General features: G+C 37.1%; 1 protein-coding gene across 23 annotated transcripts in view; it reads left to right on the top strand.

Annotated features, from left to right (window-relative positions):
• The window catches only part of MBNL1 (muscleblind like splicing regulator 1), a 190,384-nt gene that overhangs the window by 77,386 nt on the left and 85,584 nt on the right, over window positions 1–27,414 (top strand). For 3 of the 23 annotated variants that reach the window (XM_074369332.1, XM_010952007.3, XM_074369339.1), the window contains exon 2: window positions 6,653–6,772. The exons of 19 other annotated variants lie outside the window; for them this stretch is intronic. In XM_074369332.1, coding sequence (XP_074225433.1) covers window positions 6,767–6,772 — 6 coding nt within the window. In that variant the 5' untranslated portion in view covers window positions 6,653–6,766. Of the gene's footprint in view, window positions 1–6,652; window positions 6,773–9,765; window positions 10,331–27,414 lie in introns of all 23 variants that reach the window. One more of the 23 variants, XM_045514487.2, reaches the window with a different exon arrangement.

Raw genomic sequence — 27,414 nt, 5'->3', positions numbered from 1 at the left:
TTTAAGGTGTTTTTGGATTTTAGAAAACGTACAGTTTCTAAAGTTTTATGAACATCCTCTTGTATGAATAGGCAGTGTAAATAGGAATCATAAGACAGCTCTTTCTCTAAAGGATTCTGTGACTATGAGAGAGTGAATATGGTATAATGTTGAATTCACCCGAAAAAATGTATTATAGAATCTGAGGTTATGATTTATATTGTTTTATTAGACATGTGATATTAATGTAAATTTTAGATTATATTATTTAATTATAGTAATTCTAAAACTCTTCTCAGATGTTTTCTCTAGAATAGAAACTCCGCCCTTTTCCTCATGTTCAGACATTATGAGATGGCTGTTGTGATTATTTGAGATTAGGGCAGAAAGCAAATTCTTGGCATGTAATTAAAATAATTTCTGCAATTGAAAATCAGAAAGATAGAAGTATTGTACATTCTGCCTATAAGTCTATGCTAATATGTTTTCTGATGGAGAAGAGCTGGGAAGCAAGAGATTTTTAGAAGGAGTAGTATTAGGTCTGCTTTCCTAGCCCCTTATCAGGGCATTTGACAGGAGTCATCTTTTTGAATTAATTCCTATTTTGTGGTTGGCTTTATTCCTTTGATGACTATGTAAGTTTAAAAAGCTAAAGCTCTAAACATTCTTAGAAACAATGAGCAGTACATACATATAAATTTAAAAATATATGTGCTGTGAAAAAAAAAAAAAAACGAGCTATCAAGGCATGAAAGACATGGAAGAGACTTAAAAAATATATTACTAAATGAAAGAAGCCAGTCTGAAAAGGTGACAAACTGTACGATTCCAACCAAAGGACATTCTGGAAAAGGCACAGCTACAGAAACAATAAAAAGATCGTGGTTTCCAGGGGTCTGGGGAGAGGGAGGGAGGGAGGAATGAATAGATGGAGCACAGGGGATTTTTAGGGCAATGAAATTATTCTGTGTGATACTACAGTGGTGACTACATGTCATTATGCATTTGTCAAAACCCATAGAATATACAATATCAAGAATAAACCCTAATGTAAACTATGGACTTTGGTTGTTAATAATGTGTCCATGTTGGTTCATCAATTGTACCAAATATGCCACACTGATGAGGGGTGTTGAGGGTAGGAAAGTATATGTGTGGGTGGGGAGGGCTGTGTGTGAACTCTCTGTATTTTCTGCTCAGTTCTTCTGTGAACCTGAAACTGCTCTAAAAAAAATAAAGACTATTAATAATAAAAAAAAAAAAGGAAGTAGTATTAAGTCTGCTTTGCTAGCCCATTATCAGGAAATTTGAAAGGAGACAAAAAATAAGCCTTTAATTGTGGTATCTGGTAACTCGGAGGATTAAGCTGAATTTAACTTTGAAGATCAAAATTGATATTTGTATTATGTCCATTGAAAGAATAGTTGCATTTTTGACTTCAGGAAATAGTTTAATCTGAATAGCACAAAAGTTGACAAAAAGTAAGTTCATCCATAAATGCTGACTGTTTCAATCAGTTAAAAATGGAAGGCTAGCATCAAGGATACAGTAGTAAAATCCTGAAAGGAGTTGGTGAAAAGTAAATGTTATGCAACACGAAAAGAATACCAGGGGAGAAATTGACAAGAGTAGAATAACAGGAAGATTAGTCATTTCTGGAAGGAAAAAAAAAAGGTGGGGAGCAGGGAAAGAAATGTTTTAAACAGGAAGGTGGAACTGGAAGTGCCAGTACTGAACGACAGACATGAGCTCATTTAGGGTGAAAGTGGGCTTTAGAAAAGGAATAATACTGGTTGCATTCAATTGTAATGTATATAGTTTATGTTAACCCCCAACAAACACAAAAATGGGGACATTTTTCTGTTAGGGATTAGAGAACACTGGAGAAAATAAAAGAATGATGTTTACTCCTCAGCTGAACTGACTTGGCTTAGGTCAGACAGTAATGTCAGAGTGCATGAAGAAAATGGATTTCTTTGAAAACAAACAAACATTCTACTATTTTCAAGTGTTGGAGAAAGTAAAAGCATTCTGGACATCTTAAAATATGTATGCTATTTGCTTTGAAAATAATTTTCACTTGCATACTATCTGACAACTGAAGGAGTAACAATTTCCAAATACACTGAGAATTATTTGTATAAATTCTCAAAAATAAAAGTTACAATTCTCTATGTATCATATAAAATATATATAACAGTCCCTATAACAGAAAACAAGAAAGTTAACACGGGTGTGTGTTTGTGTATGTGTGTATGTATGTGTGTGTTGGTGGAATCTCATTAGTCCTTAGTTTCCACCCAAGATACTAGAGGTATTCATGGAACAGATTTTGCTGGACACGTTGTCCAGCCTCTCTGAGTGTTCTCATCTGTCAAAGGGGAGTAATAACATACCTGCATCAAAGTTGTGTAATGAGGATTAAATGAACTAGTAGACACAGACATGGAAGTGGCTTTTTTTTTTTTTAATTTACAATCCTGTATCCAGATATTGAACACAGGCTTGTATGATGCATTTCCAGCTAACCAACTAACATGTGGGAAGATGGACAGTTGCAGTAGAAGCTCTTACTGATTGATGCCTTTATACTTAAAATGTTGTGTGATAGGTTACATATGTATCCATAATTGGTAAATATAAAACTTAACTTCAGTTGGCCATTCCTTAGTAACTTCCGTAAATAATAAATTACATAAAATGTATTTTAAAGAAAGAAGTTATCTCTAAGGTTTTATGAGCATGACATAAGAACAAAATCTGCTTATTCTCCTATTGGAAAAAAAATGCTATTATTTAAACACAGAAAATGGCTTATGTATATGGAAATAAAGATATCAAATTAATCTCATGTAGAGACCCAAGACTTCTATTATTTTATGCAACTATATGGGACATATTCTGTATCACTGAATTCATAGAAACATAACATGCCATCAGGTAAGCATTTCCTGTTGATGTTATGATAAATGGTAATACGTTCATGGCTCATGTGCACATACTTCCTGAGATAAATTCTAATTCCAGCACAAAATAACCAGTTTGCATGTACACCAAATACTGCTAGAAAGTTCTCTTTCTTCCTGTCTGTTCTCTCCCTTTCTCTCTCCCCTCTCTCTCCGCCTTACCACCTTTACCCACACAAAGGTAGAAACTCTTACACACACATGCACGCACGCACGCACACACACACCCTGCCTCCCAGGCATAACTGCATAGGAAATGTTTATTTTCCAAACTACAAAAAACAAACCTTATCTCAAACACTGAAAGTCCTTCCTTTTCCTGGTTTGGAAACACTAAGTCATACTTGCATATTTTCTTTAGCCAGCATTTAAGTTTACTTAAAGCATAAAGTTGTGAGGACAAAATGACTTAGAAATTTGTAATGCACAATTAGACCTTTTCGCTTGTAGGTCACCAGTTCATATCTAGCTGACTTGGTGTTAGTTGAGGATTGTTTACAGTTGGTGTGTGTTGTTCAGTTTCCAGCAGAGGCTGGGAAGCTCACTGCAGCTCCTCCTGTTCTGATCTGTATACGAGTTAGAGTTGGTGCGTATAAATACACTTCTTTGCAGATAAAGCCAAGTTCAAGGAATTGAATTAAACAGAGTAAACCTAGCAGGAGTTGATGGATAAAAAGCTGTTCATTTATTCATGTACAAACATAGCTTCTATTGATTGATATCTTTCAAAAAGTAAAGTGTGTTAAAATGATCAGAAATATATTTGTATGTTTTTAATTGCAGCAACAAGTAAGGACTGTAACTGAAAAATAAGTTGAACAGTCAGAATATTTATATTTACATATATATATATATAATTTGAATGATTACATAAGTGAGTTATGATCTTTCTAGTCTAACACTTAGTAGTGCCAAGGTCATAAAATGATTTGTTATGCTCTGTCTTATGTAAAAGCCTATGGAGTTACTTTGTTTTTCTCACCTAAAAGATGCCAGGATATAGTTTTGAAAAATTCTTGAGTAACTTTTGTGTTAATTCAGTGTTAATGTTGGAGACTGAGATAAATTTAAATCTTATCAGCCGAAGAGTAAACCAAGCTTATGTGGGTACAGCATGTAATCCCCTACCCAAGGAATTCTGCAGAGAAGGTGTTGTCTAGAAGGAGGGTAAAGTATTGCCATCTTCTTTCTATGGAAACTTGATTGTGACAATAATTGAGTAAAAAGACTAATGCATGAGCTCATGATACGCCACGTGGGCCCGTTAGCCTCTCCCTGCTGAATGCCACCAAGTGGCTGCATTTCTCACAGCTGGTGGCTAAATTCTGACAGAGGGTAGACACCTTTAGTATAGCTGTATTTTCTGTCTGAAGTTTTCATGAATTCTTATGGTAATTTATATCAGGTTAAAGCCAAAAAAAAAGCTAAAACTGGCCAGAATTCGTCCAGGGAGTTAGGCTTGCTGCCAAATTAAAGAGCTAGATTGGTCTCAGTATTTTTCATTGGTTTCTCAGACTTTCATTTGGGGCCCTCAGTGCTTGACTGGAGCTGTCTGACATCCCCCAGATGATTTTATGTCCTCAGGAGCTAATTCAACGAAGGTCATTTCAGCTGCTGAATATTCAAGGAAGTATCTTGGTCCAAGATTGGTTTCAGCCAGTATCTCAAGGGATGAACCTTGGATTTCTGAAGCTTCCTCTAAGCTCACAATTTCTGTTCTTGGCTCTGCACATAATTACATTTATTTGCCAATCATGGGAACAAAATATAAATATGACTGTCAGCAATGGTAATCCCCCAAAACAGAATGCCTGACAGGGTGATGATGATAATGTTGCTGTCCTGTTAGTGCCTCTGAAGATATGATACACTGGAAAAAATGGTGAAAACAGAATTTGCCCTTGACTTTTTAAAAATCTGAGAATCACATAAAGCATTTGTTAGTTCCTTAAGTTAGTGAGCATCATTAAGAAAGACAGACATAGAGTTGTGTGTTACCTAAGCTTATGAACTTCTTTATACATATTAAGTTTTTGAAAAAGGCAGGAATAGCAGGTTCTCTTCCTACCGGGGTTTTGGCCAGACCTGACATTTCTTACTCCCTTTCTTTAAGAGTATAACCTGCCATCAGCTTTTAAGAGGCAGGAGAGGGTAAGCGTAGGCACAGAACCACAGCTTCAGGAGCTGCATTCCCTGGATCCAGAGTTTACATTTGCTGCTTAGTAGTTGTATGACCTTTGGCAACTTAAGATTCGTACCCCACTAAATAGGAACATATTTACCTCATTGGGTTGTTTTGACTCTTGAAGAAATTAATACTTTTAAAGGAATAATGGAATTTTAGGGCACACAGTAAGTGGCTGTACACATATTAACTGTGTACTGTTTGCAATAGACAAATAAATGAAAACTAGAACCAGTGCTGCAGTTTTCATGAAACGTATAAGAACTCCAGCTCTGGAACTGTGCAGCCTGGGTTCAGATCACCTTCGAGCTCTGTAACCTTAAACGCGTGATATAACTGACTGAGCCTTGGTTTTCTCACTTGCAAAATGGGGCAGAAATAAAACCTGACCCTCGGTTGCTGTGAAGATTAACGAGGATAACACACGTAAAGTTCTGCGTGCCTGGCACTTCTCAAGTGTGGGATATGCGGTAGCTATTGTTGTGATTTTTGCTTTGATGATGAAATGAACACACGACGTATTAATACACGAGAAACATACTCAGAATCTGTGCGTGTAGGGTTTCAGTTTTGCTAATGAGAATTATTACTTCTACTGTACAGAGAACACATGCTTGGTGTTTATAATTCCTTTCTAATAAGTAATGATATTTACTTATTAGGAAAATAATAATTTTTCACTTATCCTTTGTTGGACTATTTAGATTTTATAAAAATCTCTAGTTGTTTTTTGTTGTTGTTGTTTTTGTTTTTTGTCTATGGGATTTGAGCTCTACATAAGTGAGTTAAGTAAATGCTTTGTTAGTGATGTTACCTAGCTCTGTTGTCCAGCCGTAACCTAGCCACTCATTAATTGAACACTTAATGAAAGAAAAGCAACTCATCAGTAACATCAAAATGAGAATGGAAGATAGAAGTAAAGAAGACATTGCTTCTGTAAAATAAAGTTCACGAGATCTGGTATTTCCCCATCTGTTGCGAGTGTGGTAAAGATTATGAAAACATTAGCATTTGTAAAAAGTGATTCTATGCCAGGAAGGCAGATAGAATATTACGAAGGAAATGACCAGAATTTTATGATGGCATTTATTTCATATGGTAACATCCTTTCTTTCATTAACAGGAAATCTTAGGGCAGTCTACCTGCTTATTAGGAGGTAGGGTAAATGAAAATTTTAAAAGGGTTCTCCAAAGCTTCCTTATGATACAGGAAATCTTTAAGAATGTGTCTTCCATAGAATTAGAAACTTAGAATTTCATAGTAACAGTATATTTATCACCTTGTTTGGGGAGCAGATTTAAGCATGATCACAGGAAAACACCTGTTTTGACACTCTGTGGGGAAGGTGCAAACATACGGCAAACTCTGTCTAGGTGTAGAGTAAACGAGTGCTTTGGCTAGCATCCTGCAAGGAGTTGGGTCTAAACGGTCTGCTCCAGCTTCTGCCGCTGCTGCTGCTGCTAATATTGCTGGGAAGGAAAAGTGGCTGACCTGGCATATCCTTTACTCTCGGTGCTGCAGCAGTCACTCAGGAAATGTTGTTTAAGGGGAACCTTCTGGATCCTTTTCATGGCACCATGGCAAGAAGAAGCCGTAACTTTTCTATTGAAGATAAAGCATGGAGTTGGCTAATGGATGCTGGTGAGTGAATAAGGCAAATGGGGAGCCAGTTTACTGAGATACCTTTCGGGCAGGCCACTCTCTCAGGGGCCGAGATGGCGTCCATGGGAAGATGGTGTTCGATAATCTGAATGCCAGAACGTCGTTTTAGAGAGGAATCACGGTTTTAACACTAGCGACCTGATCCGGGATCCCGCAGATGTTCCATAAATACAGCTCATATTTAGTCCCAGCTTTACTACTTGAAGATACTAATCCTGAAGTTTGTTGGATACCCAAGAATATGGAGCACAATTTCCCATGTAATTTCTCAGGCACTATTTAATCTTCACTCTTGTTTTTCACTTCACCCACAGTGATTAAAAAAAAAAAAATGACCTTCTAGTGTACGAAAGCAGGTATTTTTCCTTTCAATTCCAAATCAGCCCTTCCTTTTCTTACCACAATAGAGTTTTAAGTTAAGAGATTATTTAATACACATAATTCTTGCCAGGAGGATTCTTTTCAATTCAAGATAATTATGTAAGCAAACTGGAAAGATACTGATTACATTAGTCAGATAGTTACCCAGGATGAATCTTTGGCATTAGCAATAAAGAAACTTCATTGCTGATATATTTATCTACCAATACAAGGTAGTTTCCTTGAGCAAGTTTCTTTATTGGTAAAATGAGTAATTTGAACGAGCTGCCCCGGGTCTTCTCACTCTAAAATTTCTGTTCCCGAAAGCAGAGGCCATTTTTGATAAGCCTGCAGTGAGAATTGAAATACATACATATCTCTTCCACCTTATAATTTATAACAGATATGAATATGTGCCTATCAATTGTTTATCTGTGTCTTCTGTTAAAAGATTGGAAGGTACAGAAATACCAAGTTGTCCGTAGAAGTGTAGACCAAATTTTTCTACAATAATTAATTTATGAGTAATAGGGGTTCCATAAGAAAGGTTGACAATCGAGTTTAGGAATTTACAGAACAATAATAAAGGCTCTGACAAGTCATGTAGGAAGACACCTATTCAATTTTAATTTTTAAAAAACTATTTGACCATGACCCCTCCTCCCACCTACCCCTCCATGCTTCTTGAGAAGTTCCTTCTCACATGTGGCACCACCATTCAGCCAGTTAATATATACTGAACACATACTATGTTGCCAGGAGGACTAGATGCAGGGATACTGTTGTGAGCACCTTTGTCAAAAATTTCTCCCATTCTGATTCTTAACAACAGGGAAGCACCAGTTCAGATTATCTAATTTTATTACTTTAGTAAGATACTTCAGTAGCAATATAATGTTTATTTTTAAAAAACCAGTACTGATTTTTCTATCTTCACTGAGTATAATTCTGACATGCCATACAATCTGAAGAACTTTATAATTGAATGGACCTCCACCATTTCACACTGGCAGCATTTATTCAGTTCCTTATCTTCTCGTCCACATTTTTTGTTTGTTTTAGTTTTTGTTGTTTAGATTGTTGAAACAGATTTTCATGAGTGGGATTATGAATATAAGTCAGAAAGGCAAACTATAGTTGATTTTTTACATCTAATTTAAAGTCAGACTTAACTACATTAAAAAAAAAAAAGGTCAGTTTCCATTTGGCTTCTATAGAACATGGTGCTCACTCAGTCTTACTGAAACTGATCATATTGATACGATGATGTTTAAAAAAATTAAGTTTTGGTTCAAACCAACATCTACACTTAGGCAGTTTATACAATGGAAGTATTTTTAAAGGGAAATTCAGATTCGTCTTCCTCTTCACTTATAAAACCTCACTTTTCAATATTAAAATACTGGCTGCCTAGACAGTACTTATTATTTTGTAGTATGAGTTATTTTATTTTATAAAAATGTCTGACCCTTGGTGACTTACTGAGTTGTCCAAGCCAGAACTACTTTCATTATACATGTTATTAACATAATATGTATGTATATAATGTAAAATAACCACATATATATGAGGTGAAGGATAGAAGTCAGCCTTTCCCAACACAGATTATTTGAGCTATTTGACACTAAGTAAAATAGATTATTATTACTCTTCTAGTTAATTTGGATTTAAGTACATATATATATATATATATATAAATAAATAAATATCTGAAGTCAAGCATTACACATACAGAACTGCTATTAGACAGTAGAGTTTCATTTCATTTCATTCTAAAACAAGTATAAAATACTACACATGATTAATTTGCTTCTAGTATTACAAAAGTGACAGTTCCTAAATGAGCATTTTTATTTTGATACACATTAGGGATTATTAAATTTCTGTCAGAGTTTATATTTAGTCTCTGGCTTGATTTTATGCAGCTCATTAAAGCAAAATTATCTTAGGGTCTGTCTCTTATAGTTGTTTAATGTTTAGTACTCGGCTTCTCAGGACGTGTTCCCGAGGGCTTGTGAGCTGGTGAAGAGCTGTGAATAGTGGTTAACAAGCTGTAAGCATAACCATGGAAAGGAGTGCAGGATGGAGTCCAGGTTTAGGAGAATCTTAGTGAGTAGCTATCTGACAGGGCATAGAAACCTACTAAGTTAATCCTCTTTTCCTTTCTCTCTCCTCTTTTCTTCTCTTTTCTTTTTTCCATTCCTCCCTCTGCTCATCTCTGAACACACTTTGTCCATTTACTTCTTTTCATATTCTTCTTTTCTTACTGAATTCCTTCAGTCTGTGTCATCTGATCTTAGTAGGAAGTGATGTATTTGATAAAACATTTCTTGTATTTAAAAAGCAATTTTAATTATTTCTTCATTTAAAAATCAGCATAGTTTAACCTTTTCTCTGTCTGTTCATTTTCTCCTCCCATAGTGGACAACTTTGCCTTTTAATCTCTGTTGCCTTGTGGATCATCACCGGTGACTTTTTGTATTTGTAAATTTCCTTATCCTAATATAAATGTCATAATGATGGGACTTAGGAATTTTATGCTACTTAATAGATTTTTAACCTCAAATCCAGTAGGCGTACTATAATATGTCTTCCTCTACTTTTCTTTCTAGAACTAGAGCTCCATATGCCCCCTCAACGGTGTTTTTGGCTTTCTTATGGGATGCTAGAATGGCCTATCTCCATGTATTTTGTTGCATTTCGCCATTGCTTCTTGTGTTCTGGCGGGGAATTTTGGTGATTCTTTTCAAGCGCTACCTGAGCTCTGTGCTAGTTGTACCCATTCCCTCGTTCCCTTAGGGTCTTGTGCTCTGTGGTCATGTCTCCACTTCCTCAGCCCTGTCCATTGACAGACCCTTGAGTTCCCTGATGGCTGCCTCTAAACCCTTGTGAGGGCGGGAACATTCCTCCCCCTGCTGCTACGATTGAGCCCTGTGCTGGGTACCACGTTGCCTTCTACACTTGCTTTCAGTTGTTAAGGCTTACCAAGCTTTGGCTGTGGCTCAGTGATCCTGCTGTCAAAACCCTGAAGCTCTCCTGGCCTCGACACTCAGTGGTAGCAGCAGGTGTTGGGATTTCTCCAAGCCCCTAAGACCCTGGGAGCAAGAGAATGGCCGTTTGACATAGACCTCAGGAGTTTTCAAAGCACCAAGAAACCTCTCCAGAAGATATGTGAAGGTAAGATTCTGATTTCTCTAGGAAGCTGTTCTAGAAGCTAAAAAAGCCTAAAGCCATTAACTGAATGTAGACTCAGTGGCTAGAGTGTCCTTGGGCAGCTGTGATGGTACAGCCAAACCTGAGCCTTAGATTGAGGAACTGCCTATTAAAATGCTTCTTTTAGGAATTTGGTGTGCCATTCACATTTCTATTTGATTTTATTTAGATTAACCTTGGCACTGAATAGATTTTTTAAAATATTTTTTCCCACCCTTTGAATTGGAATTCGTGAAGCATCTTTTTGCTCTGTGTATCTTGTAAGAAGAATCTTGTTGAGAATTAAAGCAGTTAAAGATAAAAGAAATTACTTAATTTTCCAAATGCCTGTATTTTAATTAATTAAAATTTAGTTAATTAATTTGGGGGTAATTAGGTTTATTTATTTATTTATTTATTTTTAGTAGAGGTACCGGGGATTGAACCCAGGACCTCATGCATGCTAAGCATGTACTGTACCACTGGACTATACCTCTCCTGCCAGAATACCTGTATTTTATTTGCCTCTCCATTAATGTTTCCAGCCAGAAACACGAAATGATTTTATGCTCAAATTCTTCAAACTCACATTCCTGAGTCCGTAATTAATTAAGAGGGAGTGGGAAGAGCAGCTCAGATCCTGGTTGTGCTGGGCTACATTGTTGTTCTGTGTCAGAAATTACCGCGTAGCATTCCACATATAGCAGTCTCTTTTTTTAGGGCTTTATTTTCAGGGTTTTTTTTTAAAAGGGGATTATTCCCCTGCCCCTATTTCTTGGGGATAAAAAATGACTCCATTTGGGTGTAAAATCCTGGATGAAGGATAGATGTGGGGTGTTGGCGTGTGTGTGTGTGAGGTGTGGGAGAGAGAAGGCAGGAGCACCTTGGAGTGAACGACACAAATCATCTCTTCAGCCTTACGGCTTTTGCGGCAACCGTTACTTATAACCTTTATTCTTTACTCTGCCTCCATTCATAGACATGATTCCGCGAAGTGATACTAAGACACCTCTTCTAAAACGAGATCTTTGGCGGCCTTACTATCAATTCAGGTCTTCTTTATTCCTCCCTTGTTTTCTTTTCAGAATGGACTTAATCTCTTAATCGGTTCCGTAGCGTTGGAGCCAAGGCTGTTAGCTTACTGTCACGTTGGAGCTCTCTCTCAATAACCAAGACTGTAACAGGTTTGAAAAATGAAAAAGAAGAACGTCAACTAAGAGCTGTACAAAATGAAAAATAAAATTCATCTTTGATAGTGCTCATTTAGCATACTTATTTTTAAAACTAAAAGATGTTTGACAAAATATTTTATTTGCGCTTGAAAATACCCAAGTTTTATTCTGTCTAGTCCTCAAAGCATAAGTAAATGGAATGTTTTGCAGTCTTTCTAGTGCACTAAATTGAGTAATTGATTTCATATGTAAAAACAGAAAAGGCAAATTTTAATGCCTTGATTCTTAACATTTATAACTAGTTTACAATTTTAAAAGTTGTATGGCACAGTCTCAAGCTAGGAGTTTGCATTATTCTCAAGTTGGTTTGTAGATTGCATTTTCCCTTTAATATTTAGCTTGAGTTCTCATATTCCCCAGGGATAAGAAATGAAACAGAACATATATGTTTATATATAATATTTTTAAATGATTTAAATCAATATTAAGATTGAGTGATAGATTGAACTTATTATGGACATTTAGAAATTTATCTTACACTCTAAAATTACTTTAAAAATATTTGTCATGGAATATAATGAATTAGTGGGTTTTGTTGAATTTAATGTTTTATGGGCAAAGTAACTTCATGTTAAGCAGAACAGGACAGTAATATTTAGAGTTCAGTGATTTTGTTTTTTTTTAGGCTGTGCAGAAGAGGTACACGATATCATAAAACAGCGCTACCATAAAGACCTTAGCAACTAGCTGAATAGAATAAATAACAAATAATATTAAATAATGAGTAAATAGTAGAATGACTTTTTCACAGGTGAGGAAACAGGAGACCTGATCGATAAGTCACAATTTCTTAAGCCCAGGACCAAGACTAGAATCCAAGTCACTGAATTCTAACCCAGTGCACTTATCTCCATGTGCTGCTGTTTATTAAAGTTGCAGTACATACGAGAGCTGTTCAGACTAGGGGGCTGTGAGCAGAATACTTGTAATAGACATTGGAAAGTGTCAAATGTAAGCCTTTTATGATATATTTCCTTTGTTATAACAAATAAATCACAGTTCCCAGCCTCATTAGACATCCCCATGTAGGAAGAAAGAAAAAAGCAGAGCCGCACTTGGTTGGAGCAACTCAAAGAGAGGACAGGTCTAGGGGTGATCCGAGATGCTGACCTTTTTGCTCCTTTAGGAGAGTGTTACACTTCAAAAATGAAACATTCCTGTATGTTATTCATTCTGTTGTATGGAAGTTAAAGCTTGCTGAATTAGAATTACTCAAAATTAAGACGGTGTCTCTCGTTAATTGTAATCTATTGATTACCTGCTACCTCCAGTGCCATTACAAATAATTATCTCATTTGTTCTTCGCAAAAACAGCTGGAGGTATGTAGTGGTATTATTTTACCTTTACAAATGAGGAGACTGAGGCCAAAAGAAGTGGAATCACCTGCCCAAGGTATCACAGCTGGAGCCAGAGATTCCAACCCAGGATATACGGCCCCAGTGTTTGTACACAGAGTTCCTGCTATTTGTAAGTTCCGGCAGCAAATGCTAGTTCCCAAATTCAGTCCTACCCCTTTACATAACCTGGTGTCATCAAGGTGCTCCCACCTAAACCTCCCAACTCGGTCTGGGCCGTTCATCACTGGCTCTCTGACCTTGGAAAGGTTACCTACTACACTCTCTCAGTTATTGTCCCACTCACTCTGAAAGAGGAGTAATAGTATCTCCTTGTCTTCTTATGAAGATGTAATTTAATTTGATTTAATGAGACCAGGTGTGCCAAGCCCTTAGCGGTGGCTAGCGTATAGAAAACAGCCAGTAAATTGTTGATGTGGCTATTATGTAAGTTTCTCAAAGTCACACAGGTAGGAAGTGATCGAGTCAGAATTCAGACCCAAGTCTGTCTGATTGGAACGCTAAACAAAACAAGAGCACGTACACACATACATGCTTTCCACAAAGCAGCAGCAGCAGCAACAGGAACCACAAAGTAAAAACTCAGACTTTCTCTGAATTCTGACACTGCCTCTTATCACTAACTGTATCTTTTATGATGAATAAATCATGATGTCATGTATGCTGACAGCAAAAGTAGCATACTTTAGTACTCCAGGGAAAGCTCTAGTAGTAAGGCTTCCAAAAATTGGAATTCTAGCTCCACTGCTTGCTAACTGACCTTAGGCACGTTACATGAACGCCTCTGCAGTTCTTTATCTATGTAGGAAGCTGATAATAGTACCTAAGATACTGGGTTATTATGGGCAGTAAATGGTGTACATTAACAAGCTCCTCCAATAAATGGCTTTTAACAATTGATTGAGATGTACACGTTTCTTTTAAAATATAGTATGTTCACAGAGTGAAATTCATGGTCTGTGACTGTCAGAAACCCGTAGAGTTTTAGAGATGGATAGGATCTTGGTGATTAGGTGGTCTTCTGTTCTCTAAGAATCTATGTGCTTTCCCTGTCAAAGCCATTTTACCTCAGTGACAGGCCAGTGGAGGAAGGGGGAAAAATTAATCAAAGGTCAGAACTGACCAAAGTATAGGGTGGTTTTACCATCGGGAAGTTGGTTGAACTGTTCTTAATTGGGCTATGTCAGTGCCTGGCATCATGGTGACCGGTTGGTGGGAACAGTCCTGGCAGATGGTGGGTAGTGTTACCATTCTTGTATTCTTCCTCTTTTGAAGCAGGTCCAAACCAGAAGCTGGGGCTTACATCTTGGAGACAGAGAGTTAACTGGGGCTGAGTTGAGTGTCAGAGGTTAGCCTGGAACACCAGTCAGAGCAGGGACTCCTTGAATTCTTGCTGCTTAAGCGTCTAGCCTCCTTTACTAGATTCTCAACTCCTTTAGGTCGGGTTGTTTATTGTATTTATTTGCAGTGCCTCACACAGGGTCTTGAAAACAGTGGATACTCAGTGCATGTTTGATAATTAAAGAAAAGAATATAAGTTCTGGAAATGGGACAGAAGAACTCATCTAAGGATATCATGGCCTCCAAAGGGACTGGAAAGCCAGGCTGCAGTGCAGGGAGCGTGGGTTGCCCTGGGGCTCCCTCAGGGACAGAGAAGGGGTAAAACAGATCCTCAGAGTGGCCAGGAAGCTAAACGTGTATAATCTTTGTGATGACTGGTTTAGGGAACCTTGCAGAATTGAACAGGGTCAGTGTAGCCTGGTTAATGAATGTAAGAATAAAGTATTCCAACTTGTTTATAAAACTTCAAGCAGAGGACATATTCAGAAATTAAAAGCTATTGGAATCGATTTACATTCATTTTTCATACAGTTAAAAATGATATTTCTGGCATTAAAAACTCAATTTTGGTGCCAGAGACTTGAAAAATATAACTATAAATATTTCATTGATGTATATACCTTCATATAAAGAAGTTATCAAAATATGCTTTAAAATATATTGTGACATTGTAATTTGTAATATATGAATAAAATAAAGAGCTTATGCAGATGACGTAGGAAGTCAGAGTATAATTCTAAAAGCTGAAATATTTGTGGGGAATGATTGCTAAAACTTTGGGTTTTTTTCTGATTGTAAATTTTACTTCTCTTTTGATGTGAGTTCTCCAGAATAAAGGGATTGAAAGCATCTTTCAATCAAAGTCTGTTAATTAAAAACATAAAACATATTAAAAAGAAAATTAACTCTGCTTAGTGTTAAACCTAACAATTTATGTTGATACTTAAGTTTCCATAAAGGTGTTTTTGCATAAACCAAACAGGTGTGCCCATTCTTTGGCCTGGTATGTGTAGACCAGACACATCCGCTTCCTGCATTCACACCAGGGGGAGCATGTGCTGGCACCGACCTGAAGGATGGTTGTTTAGAAAACTTCAGCTGAGAGTGAAGTCAAACCAAATGTTTCCATGAACATTTGTGTCTCCTTAACTTGAAAAAAACCATATGTCACAATAGGGCTTCTATAATAGTAAGACGCTGTGGAACTTTGCAGGGTATCTCAAGAACAAGCTCTTAAATCAGGGGCTAAGTTATTATACATTTTTAAAAATTTGCTTTGAGAAACACACATTTACGTGAAGATACACAAAAAATTGAGTCTGGACATGCAAACATCATCACTAACACAGGTACCTTATGTTGTAGAAAGTAGGGTCCTTCCGTGCTTTTACTTTCAAATGTGCCCTCTCCCTTGTGCTCTCCCTCTCTTCCCAGACTCTCTGTGTGTACACAGACGTCCGTAGAGATGGCAGCACGCACACACACACACACACACACACACACACACACTTTTGCTTATAACAGAAAAGGTTTACACTAGAACAGAAATTACAAGATGTTAACTCTCTATAATTCTCTGCAATTATTTTCTTTCATGGCTGTGCATCCCTGAATTATACGTGGGTCTAGCATGCTATTTGCGTGAGGAAGCACCCTGGCAGTATTTTTTTTCCCGTTTTTCATTTTCTAATGGCTGCTTTTAGTTTATTTTGGCAACTCATCATGTGAGTTTTAATTAGGTAGTGAGTTTGAGGTATTGTTGAAGCTGTATGTAATAACTAATGAAAGTTAAACTCTTCATAAAATCCCTTATACAGGAAACAACTTGGGTACCTGGGTACCAGTTTTCTCCTCCCAGCCTTTGCCCCAGATGTGTTCTTGGCAATTTAATCTGTTCTGTTTTACCCTTTTAATAACATGAGAGGCAGTGGTACAAATACAATTAATGGGATCTCTTTCTGAGGAGAATTTTGTCGTCAGAAATAAAAAAGTGTCAACACTAAGAGAGAACATGTAAATAAACTGAGTGGTGCTTGGTAATAGTCACCAGTCATCACTCTTGATTTCCTGTCTGCCAGTTGGCCTTTGCTGTGTGAATTTTTAAAAGAATATTGTAATGGAAAAAAAGAAAAAGAAATTTGCTGCATGGAACAAGCCAAAGACGTATTTTAAAAACAGTTTTTATTTATTTAGGTGGACGGCTGTGTAGTTAAAACACTATGTATGTACGTATGTATGTATATGTGTGTATAATATGTTGGACATAATTTGCAGAAATCCTCGCATTATTTCTGAGTAGAATTGTAAATATGCTGGCATAGCTTGGCGGTTAAGAGCGTTGGCTCTGGAGACAGATCAGGGGCTCAAACCCCAGCTCCACCACTAACTTAACTACGTGTGTTTCCTTGGATAACTTATTGACTTCTCTGAACTTCAGATATCTAATCTTTCCATTGGAGATAATAATAGAGCTATAAGGTTATTTTGAAAATTAAACAAGTTAATAAACTTAAACCACTTAGAACAGTGCCTGGCATGTGCTAGGTACTCAATAGCTGTTGTTATTATTATTCTTTTTGTTTTGTGACTTGTTTCTAACAGAAGTGGTTATTTAGCCTGCTGTTTTACGAGATAGGGCTGATGGAAACTGACAGTGTGAGAAAAAGGTAAAACAAAGTCAGGAGAGTTTCCTGGCCAAGAGGTCAAATGCCAGAGGCCAAATTCATGTGGGAGGAGGGGTACCAAATTTACAAAAGCTCATGAATGACTGAGGAGAGGGAGCTGCACTTAAAGCAAAACTAATCTGAAGTTGGGTCGTTGGAAAACTTAAAGAGAATTGTTCTCAAATGTATCCGCATCAGCTCTGCATTTCAGTGTCTTACAGCCAGAAATTTTTTTAGCAGTAGTGATTTAAACCATTGTTTCCTTATTTTTAAAAAATTCATTTCACATAAATAGGCTAGATTTTTTTTTTAAGTTTCTTTATTTTCCTTCCTTCTTGATTTTCTCCTTATCGTTCCATCATTTTTCCAATAAGAGTTTTTTTTTACAGGGATTAATGCAAGAGATTGTTTTATGGAATAAACCTGATGACCCTCAGAATGATGCTGATATGTTTTCCTGGGGTAATTCCCATTTCAGTTTTCCTACTAGACTTTGTATTACTGTTCTGAAGTTAGGAAAATACAGTGCTGCAGTTTTGTGTTACAAGTTTGCCTAGGCTATTGAAAGCCACACTTGTCCATCTACAACACAAAGTGAAGATTGCCCTAGAGGAAAGTACAGAGGACCTCCAATTAAAAACATTAAAATAACAAAAGTTTTAGAAACTGTTTTAGTGATTCCTGACCCTGGATTAGAAACTTCTCAGGACCTAATTCTCACAAAGTTTGTGGTGACAGACTCTGTCTTGGGCCCCACACCAAATCCCTAAACAAAATCACCTTAATTTTAGAAAATAAGTGACCTATACTGTGTTTTCAAAGTCCACGGTCGAGGGATTGAGCTGGTACTTTCTGTGATGTAATTACAGTTCGGGAACTATGTTGACATATTTGTAAACATTTAATGAACTCTCGCATAACAAAGGAATACATAACTGTACTGCATTAAGATTGCTCCATAGAAATAGACCCCTTTAAAAAGGACATCTCTGCTCAGAGGAAAGTTTGACTTCAGGTTCATTTAGAACCAAAATTATTTTATAATACCTTTATGGGGATGAACATACTGAAAAATAAAAATTCATTATTTAAAAAATACTAATTCAGTTGACACTTTAAATAACAGGACCTCAAATTGAGTTAAAATTATCCTTTAATTATCTTTTGTTATAAATTTCCATTCCAAAGATATTTTAAATGTAAATTTCACGTTTAAGTCTTCAAATAGACCATTTTCTCCCTGTAACTCAAACATACCAGTTCTTATGGAGCCAGGTCAGTTTCTGCTTCAGAGTTTGTACGTTTTTGGAATTTTTAATGGAAGTCAGGAGCTTTACAACAAAGACGACGACAAATCATGTAAGACTGAGGACAAAACACTGGACTCTGACTCAGTTTCTTCGTTCCTCATGACAGGTCCCCGTTTAATCCCCCCTTTACCTTGTGTGTATCATGTGTCCTTGGAAGCGTACCCACCACGTTGCCTCCTGGACCAATGAGCTCTGATGGGGTAACGCATAGCACAGCACCTTTTGTCAGCTTGCCTTCATCTTGTTTGGGAAATAATTCATGTATCTGAAAAGCAGTATAGATGCAAGTTTAAAAGTATGCTGTGAGTAGTAAAGCTTTTCCTGAATCTTGCCCACAAATGACACACTTGTATATTGCTCTCAGGAACACTAGAATTGGGAGTATAATTATTGTTTGTATAATATAATTGGTAGTACAGATTTTAATCTATTTAGAAGAATTGTGGGGTGGGAGGAAAAAGAGTCCAAACTTGTCTTTTCCTTCAAGCTAAGACATACATTGGAAAAGTCAAGATCATTGTTAAAATTTCTTCTATAGTTCTGAGACTTATTACTGTTGTCCAAAATAACTTTACAAAAGAGAAAGTGAATAAAATAGTAAGAAAGATAAGGTACGGAAAACAAACACCTGCCCTTAAGGAGAAAATATATTTTTAACAAACACTGGAGAATACAGAATTTGCTGTATCAACAAAATACATTATTTACTCAAGTAGCTGGATAAAGCCAATGTGTATTAATTGAATAAATGAGTGTGTTGGTGAAAATAAAAGAGTGAATGGATGGATAAATGGCTAAACTTAGTGATAGCACATTCTTCTTCCTGTTTATTATTTTTAGAAAACAGTACTTATTTTAAGTCCCTGCAAAGAATTCATTGAAAGAAATTGGGTGAAATTCCTCATTTTCTTTTGTGGTAACAGCCAGTTGTTACAGTACAATTGAGAACATTTTAGATTATAAGATATTGACTATGCAGGTTGAATTACCATACCTGCATTTAAAGAGCTTTTGAGAATGAGTAGAGGGGAAAACACAGATAAGCAAAAAGGTAGTTCATACTATTCTAAAAATTAACACTTGCCCATGTAATTATATCCTAAATAAGATAAATAAAAATGGATTAAGGAAATTACAGTGGTTTAGAAGAATTGAGTGTGTTTTCTATCTCTGTTTTTATTTGGTTTTGATAGTAATTGTGATAAAGGCACATCGTGCACTGTGAATTTTTTTTTTAATGCACTGTGTGTTTTTAAACATTTAGCCAGCAACAGTTAACACCCAAAAGTATAAAGGATGAAAAAGAAAGCAATGGACTTGATACTATCATGGCAGGTTTTTAACTGCCGGAGGAAAAGATTGGGGAAACAGGATAAATATCAGTATGAAGTTAAGGCTTTCTGCAGGTCTTGGAGCATTATGGGGAACATAGCAAACCTTCCTGCAGCCTGGGGACAGAAAGAGTGATTGCAGAAGAAAACTGAGGTGGGACTTTGAAGAGAGAGGAAGAGAAGCAAACTCACATCCGTGTAAATACAGGCTTCCATGCCCTCCCCTGGGGCTCATTCCCCAGGAATGTGTCCCTCGCGCTAAACAGAGTACTTAGGTAAACACACTGTAGACATTTGAAAATACTGAAGTAACACTTCTTCATAGGTTACTATGTAATTATTTCTAGCTGTCGCATTTGTTTATCTTAGTACCAATGTAAAGAGCTAGTTTTTGACTTGTGTTACCTACAGTATCTTGTTTTATCATTTGAAAAAGTACGTAAACAACATTTAAGAAAAATGCAAGCATCAGTGGCTTTGTTCAGTGAATAGAACAACTGGAAACTTATTTCTTATTATTTTGTAAGTTAGTAGCAATGTAACATGATATCCATGGCATATTGAAAAATAAAAAAAAAAGAATGGAAACTTGGACTTCTGAATGAACAGCTCTATCAAAACACTAGCTTTTGATTTAATCTGAGCTTTACTGGAGAAAGTTTATGCTATTTGTACGAAGCCTAGAGGAAATCACTGAACCAGAAAAGCTGAATATCATTTCTGACTAATCTCTTAGTCACCCTAATAATAAGAAATTATTTAGTTCCTATTTTTCATAGTAGTCCATCTTGAACAATAAAATCACATAGCCTACTCAGAGATATTTCAGGAAAATTGATGTGGTATTTTGAAAAAGATGTACTTTAAAAAGGGGGCACAGTAAATATTTTGCGTTTACACTGCTGTTTATCACTTACTTCTCAACGTGTATCTAAGAAAGTCAGCTGAAAACGACTTTGAAGTTTCTAGTTTGGATGATTAGGGATGAGACACTGCCTTTAGACAAGATAAAAAGTACACGTGTTAGAATTGATGTGTTCTCTTTACTTTTAGAGAGAATAAGCAGGGAGCTAGTAACCGATCTGGTTGGGGCTGGTTGAATTTACAGGAAAAGTATCAGAAAGTCATTCATGTGGGTCGTGCTGTTACAAGAGAGCGCTATGTTATATTCAGAGAGAACGAAGGGTAAGAAGGAGGGGTGCGGAGACAGATCTTCTGTGTCCCTCTACAATCAGCAGGCAGAAGGGAGAAAAATCCAAGACAGTGACAGAGACCAAGCAGATTAATAAATTGTGGGAAATGGAGGATGGTGCATTATCAAGAAAGGCCAAAGAGAAAAGAAGGAAGTAGTTAATGGTGCTGGATGCTGCAGAGAGGACAAGAAATGAGAAAAAACATTGATTCGGGCAGTTAAAAGGACACCAGTAACCTTTGAGGAAGCAGTTTTGAGTAGAATTGGGAGGGAGAAGGTCGACTCCTCATTGCAAACCAGATTTCAAGTAGATGAGTCACTAGTGAGTTGGAAGGTATGTATGAGAACTCAACAAGTTGAGACAGCGCTATAAAGAAATTCAGTGATAAAACGAAGAGAAGTGGGTGTCATCTGGTGAGTTCCGAGAAGATTGTTGTAGAAGAATGGAGGTTGTTCCTCCAATGGATGCATGTTTTTGTTTTTTTTTTTTTCCACCAAAAGAAGGTACAGGAGTCAGTGGAGAGGAAAAGAATGAATATTCACTGAAATAAAGATAATGGAGGAGGGGCGAGACATTGAGAAGGGATCAAAAAAGTGGGTAAGAGGTTGACCTTAGAAAAGAAGGTGAACAAAACACTTCCGAGTTCAGAGAGTCAGACTGAAGGAGGTGGTGCTCAGCCCGGGAGACTCGTTGCCCAACATCACCTCTGTACCTTCAGTTCCACCTTGTTTGTTGTCTGGGTGGCTCACTGCCTTGTTCACACTCACAATTGTGTATTGCTTTTTAACTCCTTTAGTTTGTCTCTGCCTGCCATACAGCCCCACCTTGACTATAAATTTTGTGAGGGCGTAATCATGTCTATATTGTTTAATAACCACATATACATTGCTTAATAAGCTCTGTTTTCGTGTGATCCCTAATGTATTTCAGTAATCCCGAAAGCCAGTGCTATCATGGGAAAGGTTTTGCAGCCTGGTTTGTCAAACATAGTACAAGGTTGAAGGCTAATTAGCGATCTATGTGAACCTCAAAAGTTGTTTCTAAAACAAATCCTCAGTTTCAAAGGAACGAGACAGGTTATTATATGAAACTTTTTTTTTCCTCTTGGTTAAGAAAGTTACAACATAACAAAATGTAACTTAGAGGTCAGAAATGGATACCTCCAAAGCCAGATAAAATTTTTAACCATAATTCATTGTAGAAAGTGGAAACATTAGACTGAAAAAGAAAATAATTATGAAAAGACAAAAAATTGCAAAGTAAATGGTTGCTAAATGCTGTGGTTTAAACCACTGTTTATATCAACCAGAAGAAATTGGGTTATGCCCTTAACTTTGGTCTGATCCACACTCTAGACACAAATCCCTTGATTAGAATAGTTGAATTATGCCTTATGATTCCTCCTTAGCAAAAATAAGTCTTAGCAAAAGTTAAAAATGTAAAGTTGTTTTTGCCTCCCAATTAGAAAATGTATAGTAAATATGTTTCTATTTGTCTATACTAAGTGTCTTACTATTTGTTTTATGATTGCTAGGAATCCACTTTCTTTAGTTTTTACATAAATTTTCAATGATCCATTTTTTAAAATAGAGCTCCATAGACACAAAGATTATGAATTGCCTACTATTTCCATGGTTTTAGACTCTGTATTATACTGAAAGTGAAGTATGATGTCTATTTAAATGTCTAACTTATGTAAAGCTGTAAAGTTTATAATGTAAGCCACTTGATTTTATCCCTCCTGAAAATGTTTGGTTTTATTTCTCTTCAAAATAAGTAGTGAAGGAGAAATTGGAGAGTGAGACAGTATAACTAAATGAGCAAGATGTGACCGGAGACAGCTTCCTTATATTCATGCTTTCATGTTTTTATTGTTATTACCCCAAATCATTCAAAGCAGTAATTGATCATGACTGTTGTGCAGTTGCACAGACATCTTATTTTGTCCTGGAAGCACCCAGGAGAGCATGAGGAGGTCCTTTAATACACTGGGATTTTAAATGGAAGCACAGTTTTGCCCTGTCCAGCTCTCTAGGACCACCTTAAACTACTCTCCAGCCTAGACTCTCCAGCCGCCCTGGAGTTTTTTAACATACATCTAGCTGTCCCACATTCATGCCTTCTCATGATTCTGTTTTCTCATTAAAAAAAAAAAACCTTCCCACTTTTGTTTTCTTAATTAATGACTAGTCATCCTTCGCTCTAGAATAATACCAGTGGCAGTTCCTCTGGGGAGCTCCCTTGGTCCTTCCGTCCCCCCAGGCTGTGGCCGATGTCCCCACAGCACTCTTGTTCCTCTTGTGATTGGTTACTGATCTGGGTCCTCTGGGACGCAGCAGAGACTGGCTCTTAGCTCTGTATCTGCTGTGGCCAGCATCCCTGTGTAAATGCTCATTTAGTGTTGTCTGAACGACCACACACAAAGAGCTGTTTTGTTTTGGACCTTAAGCTACGTTTTATCCCTATTTGTTGCAGAGGGGACAGTGCATGGATATAAGCTTTTCGGATTATGCAGTATGTTATTAAATAAACTAGTTTAGAAGTCTAGTTCGTAATGAATAGTTTACAAAAGTATGGAGGGAGCACCGCAGTAAATGCTCCCTCTTTTTAAAATTAATGCATAAACAGATTTAAACGTTTCTGATAGACTTTTTTTATCTTAATAATTTGAGGATGTGAGGATAGGCTGTGATTCTTAACAGCAACAACAAAACCACCCCAGTTTCAGTGGCTTATCCCAGCAAAGGTTTCTTTCTTGCTCTGTAAAGTCACTGTGCAGCCCTTCTTCCGGTGACTCAGGGATCTAGGTTTGCTCCAGTTTCCCATCATGTGGCTTCTGAGGGAGCTGAAGCGATGACAGAGAGACATGGCGGGAGAACACTGGCTTCTGATCATCTCTTTTCAAAAGTTAAACCCTGTTTTTGCTCAGGGTCCCTTGGCCAGAATTAATTATATGGCACAACTTAATTGCAGTAGAGGCTAGAAAAAGGTAGCCTTTCGGGGTACTTGGAGAAGACAGTGCCTAGAAGTTGACCAAGCCATTCTGTGTTTTGCTGCATCTTTTATGTTCCTATTTTGGGGGCATAATGGGATGGATAGATGGGTAAAAGACAGATGCCCTTGGGTGAATTCAAATGTAAAACACTAATTCCACAGCTGTTTATTGAGTCCTTGTTACGTCTCCTGTGTACTAATTCCTAAGGAAAAGTCTGTCCCAATAGATCCTCATCTTGTTGGCTTGTGGTCAGATTTGGAGAATCTAATCAGAGTTGTGAAACAAAGCACATCGGTACTTCACCCTAAAATCTGGCAGGCAAACTCAGGGGCTCATGGAATGAATCCCTGCAGCCCACGTCATCACTCTCGCAGTGGGAAGAGTGCCTGGCCAGTGCTATGTAGGTGGATGAAGCACTGTGGAAGGTAGGAATTGAATGTGCCTGCCTTTTACCTGCCTTAGGTGAAATTAAATTAAAACTTAGTCCCTCAAGTTGAACGGAAGAGATAATTTGGTTGCTACCTAGATATAGATTTGTTCAAAGAGAGAGATGAAAAAACAGACAAAATTATTGATAAAAACATAATTAAGAGTCAGGAAGCTGATTGAGGAATGCAAATTGCTTTTACTCACGGTCTCTCTTGCCAGTTTGTACTATACGAGGCTTTAATGAAAAAATGGATTAAAATTTCAGTCTTTTATGATTGCATTACAGAGAAGTCAGTGCTTTGTGATTAAAATATATACTTGAGTTTGAGGATCATACAGATTAATGAAAAGACTGTTAGAGATTTCCATAGCTTAATTCTCTACTCAAGGCCCTTCATTCTTTGAAATTACAAAGCAGATCTCTTAAATGGGAGTTTTATATTCTCAATCACTTCATTCTCACTTACCGTATGAAAAATAAATGCCCCAAAGTCCTTCATTTATAGAGTGAAGCAGGGCACATGTTTACTGTGTAAGAGAAGAGAGTGTCAAATTGACATGTATTTAATCATGGTTTTAGAATTATTTCTTTTGAGAAATAAGTACTTGTTGTTTGTGCCCATTTTACAGGTAAAGACATTGAGGTTCAGAGTGTTTAAATGATTCTCTCCGAGTCTTTGCTTCTGTGGAAATTTTTTACTTGTCATTTTAGCAGTTGTCTCAGTAGCTTTTAATTAGTTCATCAAAAGTCCGCTCTCCTCCCCAGACTTGGGACAGACTGAAAGGCATAAATTCTATCTTATTTATCATTATTCCTCCAGAGCCTGGCACCTATTTAGGTGCTCAATGCATATTTATTGAGTAAAGGAATGAGCAAAAAACTAAATGTTAAGTATTAAAAATAAAAGAAAAAAAGCTACCCCATCTCTGCCCAAGTGTCTGAGAGGCAAAATAGCATCATAGAAGCTTCCTGGGTTTAAGTACCAACTGGATCTCATACTGTATCAGAAAACTTGGTAACAGCATTCCCTACCTTATAGTGTTGGTGTGAGGACTAGATGAGTTTGTACATGCAAATGTCTAGAGCAGAGCCTATGTCCAGTTTAACTTTGCTTTATAAATTTAAACCCCAAGGATTATGTGATTAGGACATAAATATTTAAATTTTGACTAAAATAAGAATTAGAGACTGAATATAATTTGACACTGATTGAATAAAAGAAGCAAAATATTTTAAACTTTGGCTTATTACTATGCATTTGATAATCCTGGAAATTGAGACTAAATTCACATTTTAGTTTAGCATAAAATATTTAAGTGCAACTTATTGAAGATATCCTGAAGTTTAAGAACAAGTTTTATAAGGCCGTAGAATTAAACTTTTCTTCCAGGTTTAATTTTCTCTCATTGGCAAATGAGCATGCAGTTAGAAAAATGCAATAATTAATTAGTGGGCAGAGGCTGTGACACTTCTCGGGTAACTTTGTTGTTAGATACAGTCCAAAATTTAGACTAATACACTGAAAATCAGTACTCACCTATTACTCTATTAAAGAATGTGTATTTCAAAGCCATTTTGATCTGAAAATTATTCACTAAATGCGACTTTATTTCCAATAATTATTTAGTCTGCTTCCAGGCGATTTCAGTATTCTAATAGATTTAATCAAAAGCATAAAGTGGAGAAGCAACACCAGATGTCATGTATTTTTGCTGTGTTTCCTTGAGTCATCCCCAAACAAGGGCGTCACCACAGAGCTCGTTCCTTTAGCAGAGTCCCTGTGCCCAAGTGAATTCATAAACAGCAGTAACAGGAGTGGCCGTCATGGCCCTGCAGCTGCCAAAGGGCAAAGGGAAGAGCCTGCCTTTTTTTTTTTTTTTTTTTTTAAATACATACAAAATTGTTTCTGGCTTCAATTTCATGACACTTTGTGTCTCCTGAGAAGAAGAAAGAATTCCAGAATGGTGTGAAGTGGAAAGACTTTTTGCTTTCATTTGAATGATACACCTTGTAACCTAGCAAAGGAGAACAGCTTGGATTGGTGATAATCATGAGGTGAGCATCCGTTTTCATGGTTTTGTGAAACCATCTTCTGATTCATTCAGATGAGTGCCAAGGAAGACAATGACCTCCCTGACTTATGTTTTATCATACTGAGATGCAGTTTTTCTAGTCTCAAACTGAAATAAACAGACCACATCCCAGCACACTTTTTATATAGAAAGGCTGCCCAAAGAAGCTGTTAGTCCATTCTTCCCTGAGATTGATTAGACGTAGTGTCCTTTTTGGTTTTTGTGTGTCATCAACAGCATTCAGCTGTTGTGAGTTAAGCCTCTTACCCCTTTATAAGATAACTTAACCAGTATCAGCTCTTTAAAAGAGACAAAGGAACCTAGAATATGCATAGAAGCTATGCCAGCTAAGGAAGCTATTAGCAATCCAAGTTCACCTGACAAAGGACACCTTTAAAAATGTCCTGATTTTAGATAGAGTACAGTTACCTCTCCCTTTTGTCTGTTATTCTCAAGGGTTACAAGTTCAGCTGTTCATGATTCCTCCTGTAGTAATAATTGTAAAATTATAAAAATAGTTATTTTTGTTCTCTAGCCCATGAGAGATGTGTATATGTGTGTGCGGGGGGGGGCGGTGTGCGCGCACGTGCGTGTGCATGTGCTTACACGTCCCCAAACATATTTTAATGCAAAGTCATACATTACCCCTGTAACATTCCCATGCGTCTAATCCCAAATGTAGTGAGTCCTGTGGCGGGGGATAGCCAGTGAATGAGAAGACCAGGTTCTATCGCCAAATTCTCCGTTTACTGTTGATGTGGCTTTTGGGCATCACTTTCTACATTTTCTAAGCAGAGTTCATGCAGTCCTGAATGACACGTATGCCTTGTCTCCATCTGCAAGCTGCTGGGGGAGTGTGCTCATGGAGAGCCCAGTACGGTCCTTGGCTCATACAGGCCCTCAGGAATGGTAGCTGTGGTTAGTGGTGGTGTTCTGTGATCCTTAGGACTGATGCAAGGAAGGAGGCCAGTTAGTTTTCAGAAGCCCTGACTGTAGTCACGATCTTTGCTACTCATTTGTTATGTGATCCTTGGCCAGATACTTCACATTTCAAAGCTGGTCTCAAGTTTAAAATAAGGTAGTAGTGTCTGCTTTGATGACTTCCAATGACTCTTGTGAGGAAAATATTATAGAAAATAATAATCG

Source organism: Camelus bactrianus, chromosome 1, assembly GCF_048773025.1.
Source record: "Camelus bactrianus isolate YW-2024 breed Bactrian camel chromosome 1, ASM4877302v1, whole genome shotgun sequence".
NCBI classification, from domain to species: Eukaryota; Metazoa; Chordata; class Mammalia; order Artiodactyla; family Camelidae; genus Camelus; species Camelus bactrianus.
Note: the sequence above shows the minus strand (reverse complement) of the source record. Positions and strands in the feature narration are given on the sequence as shown.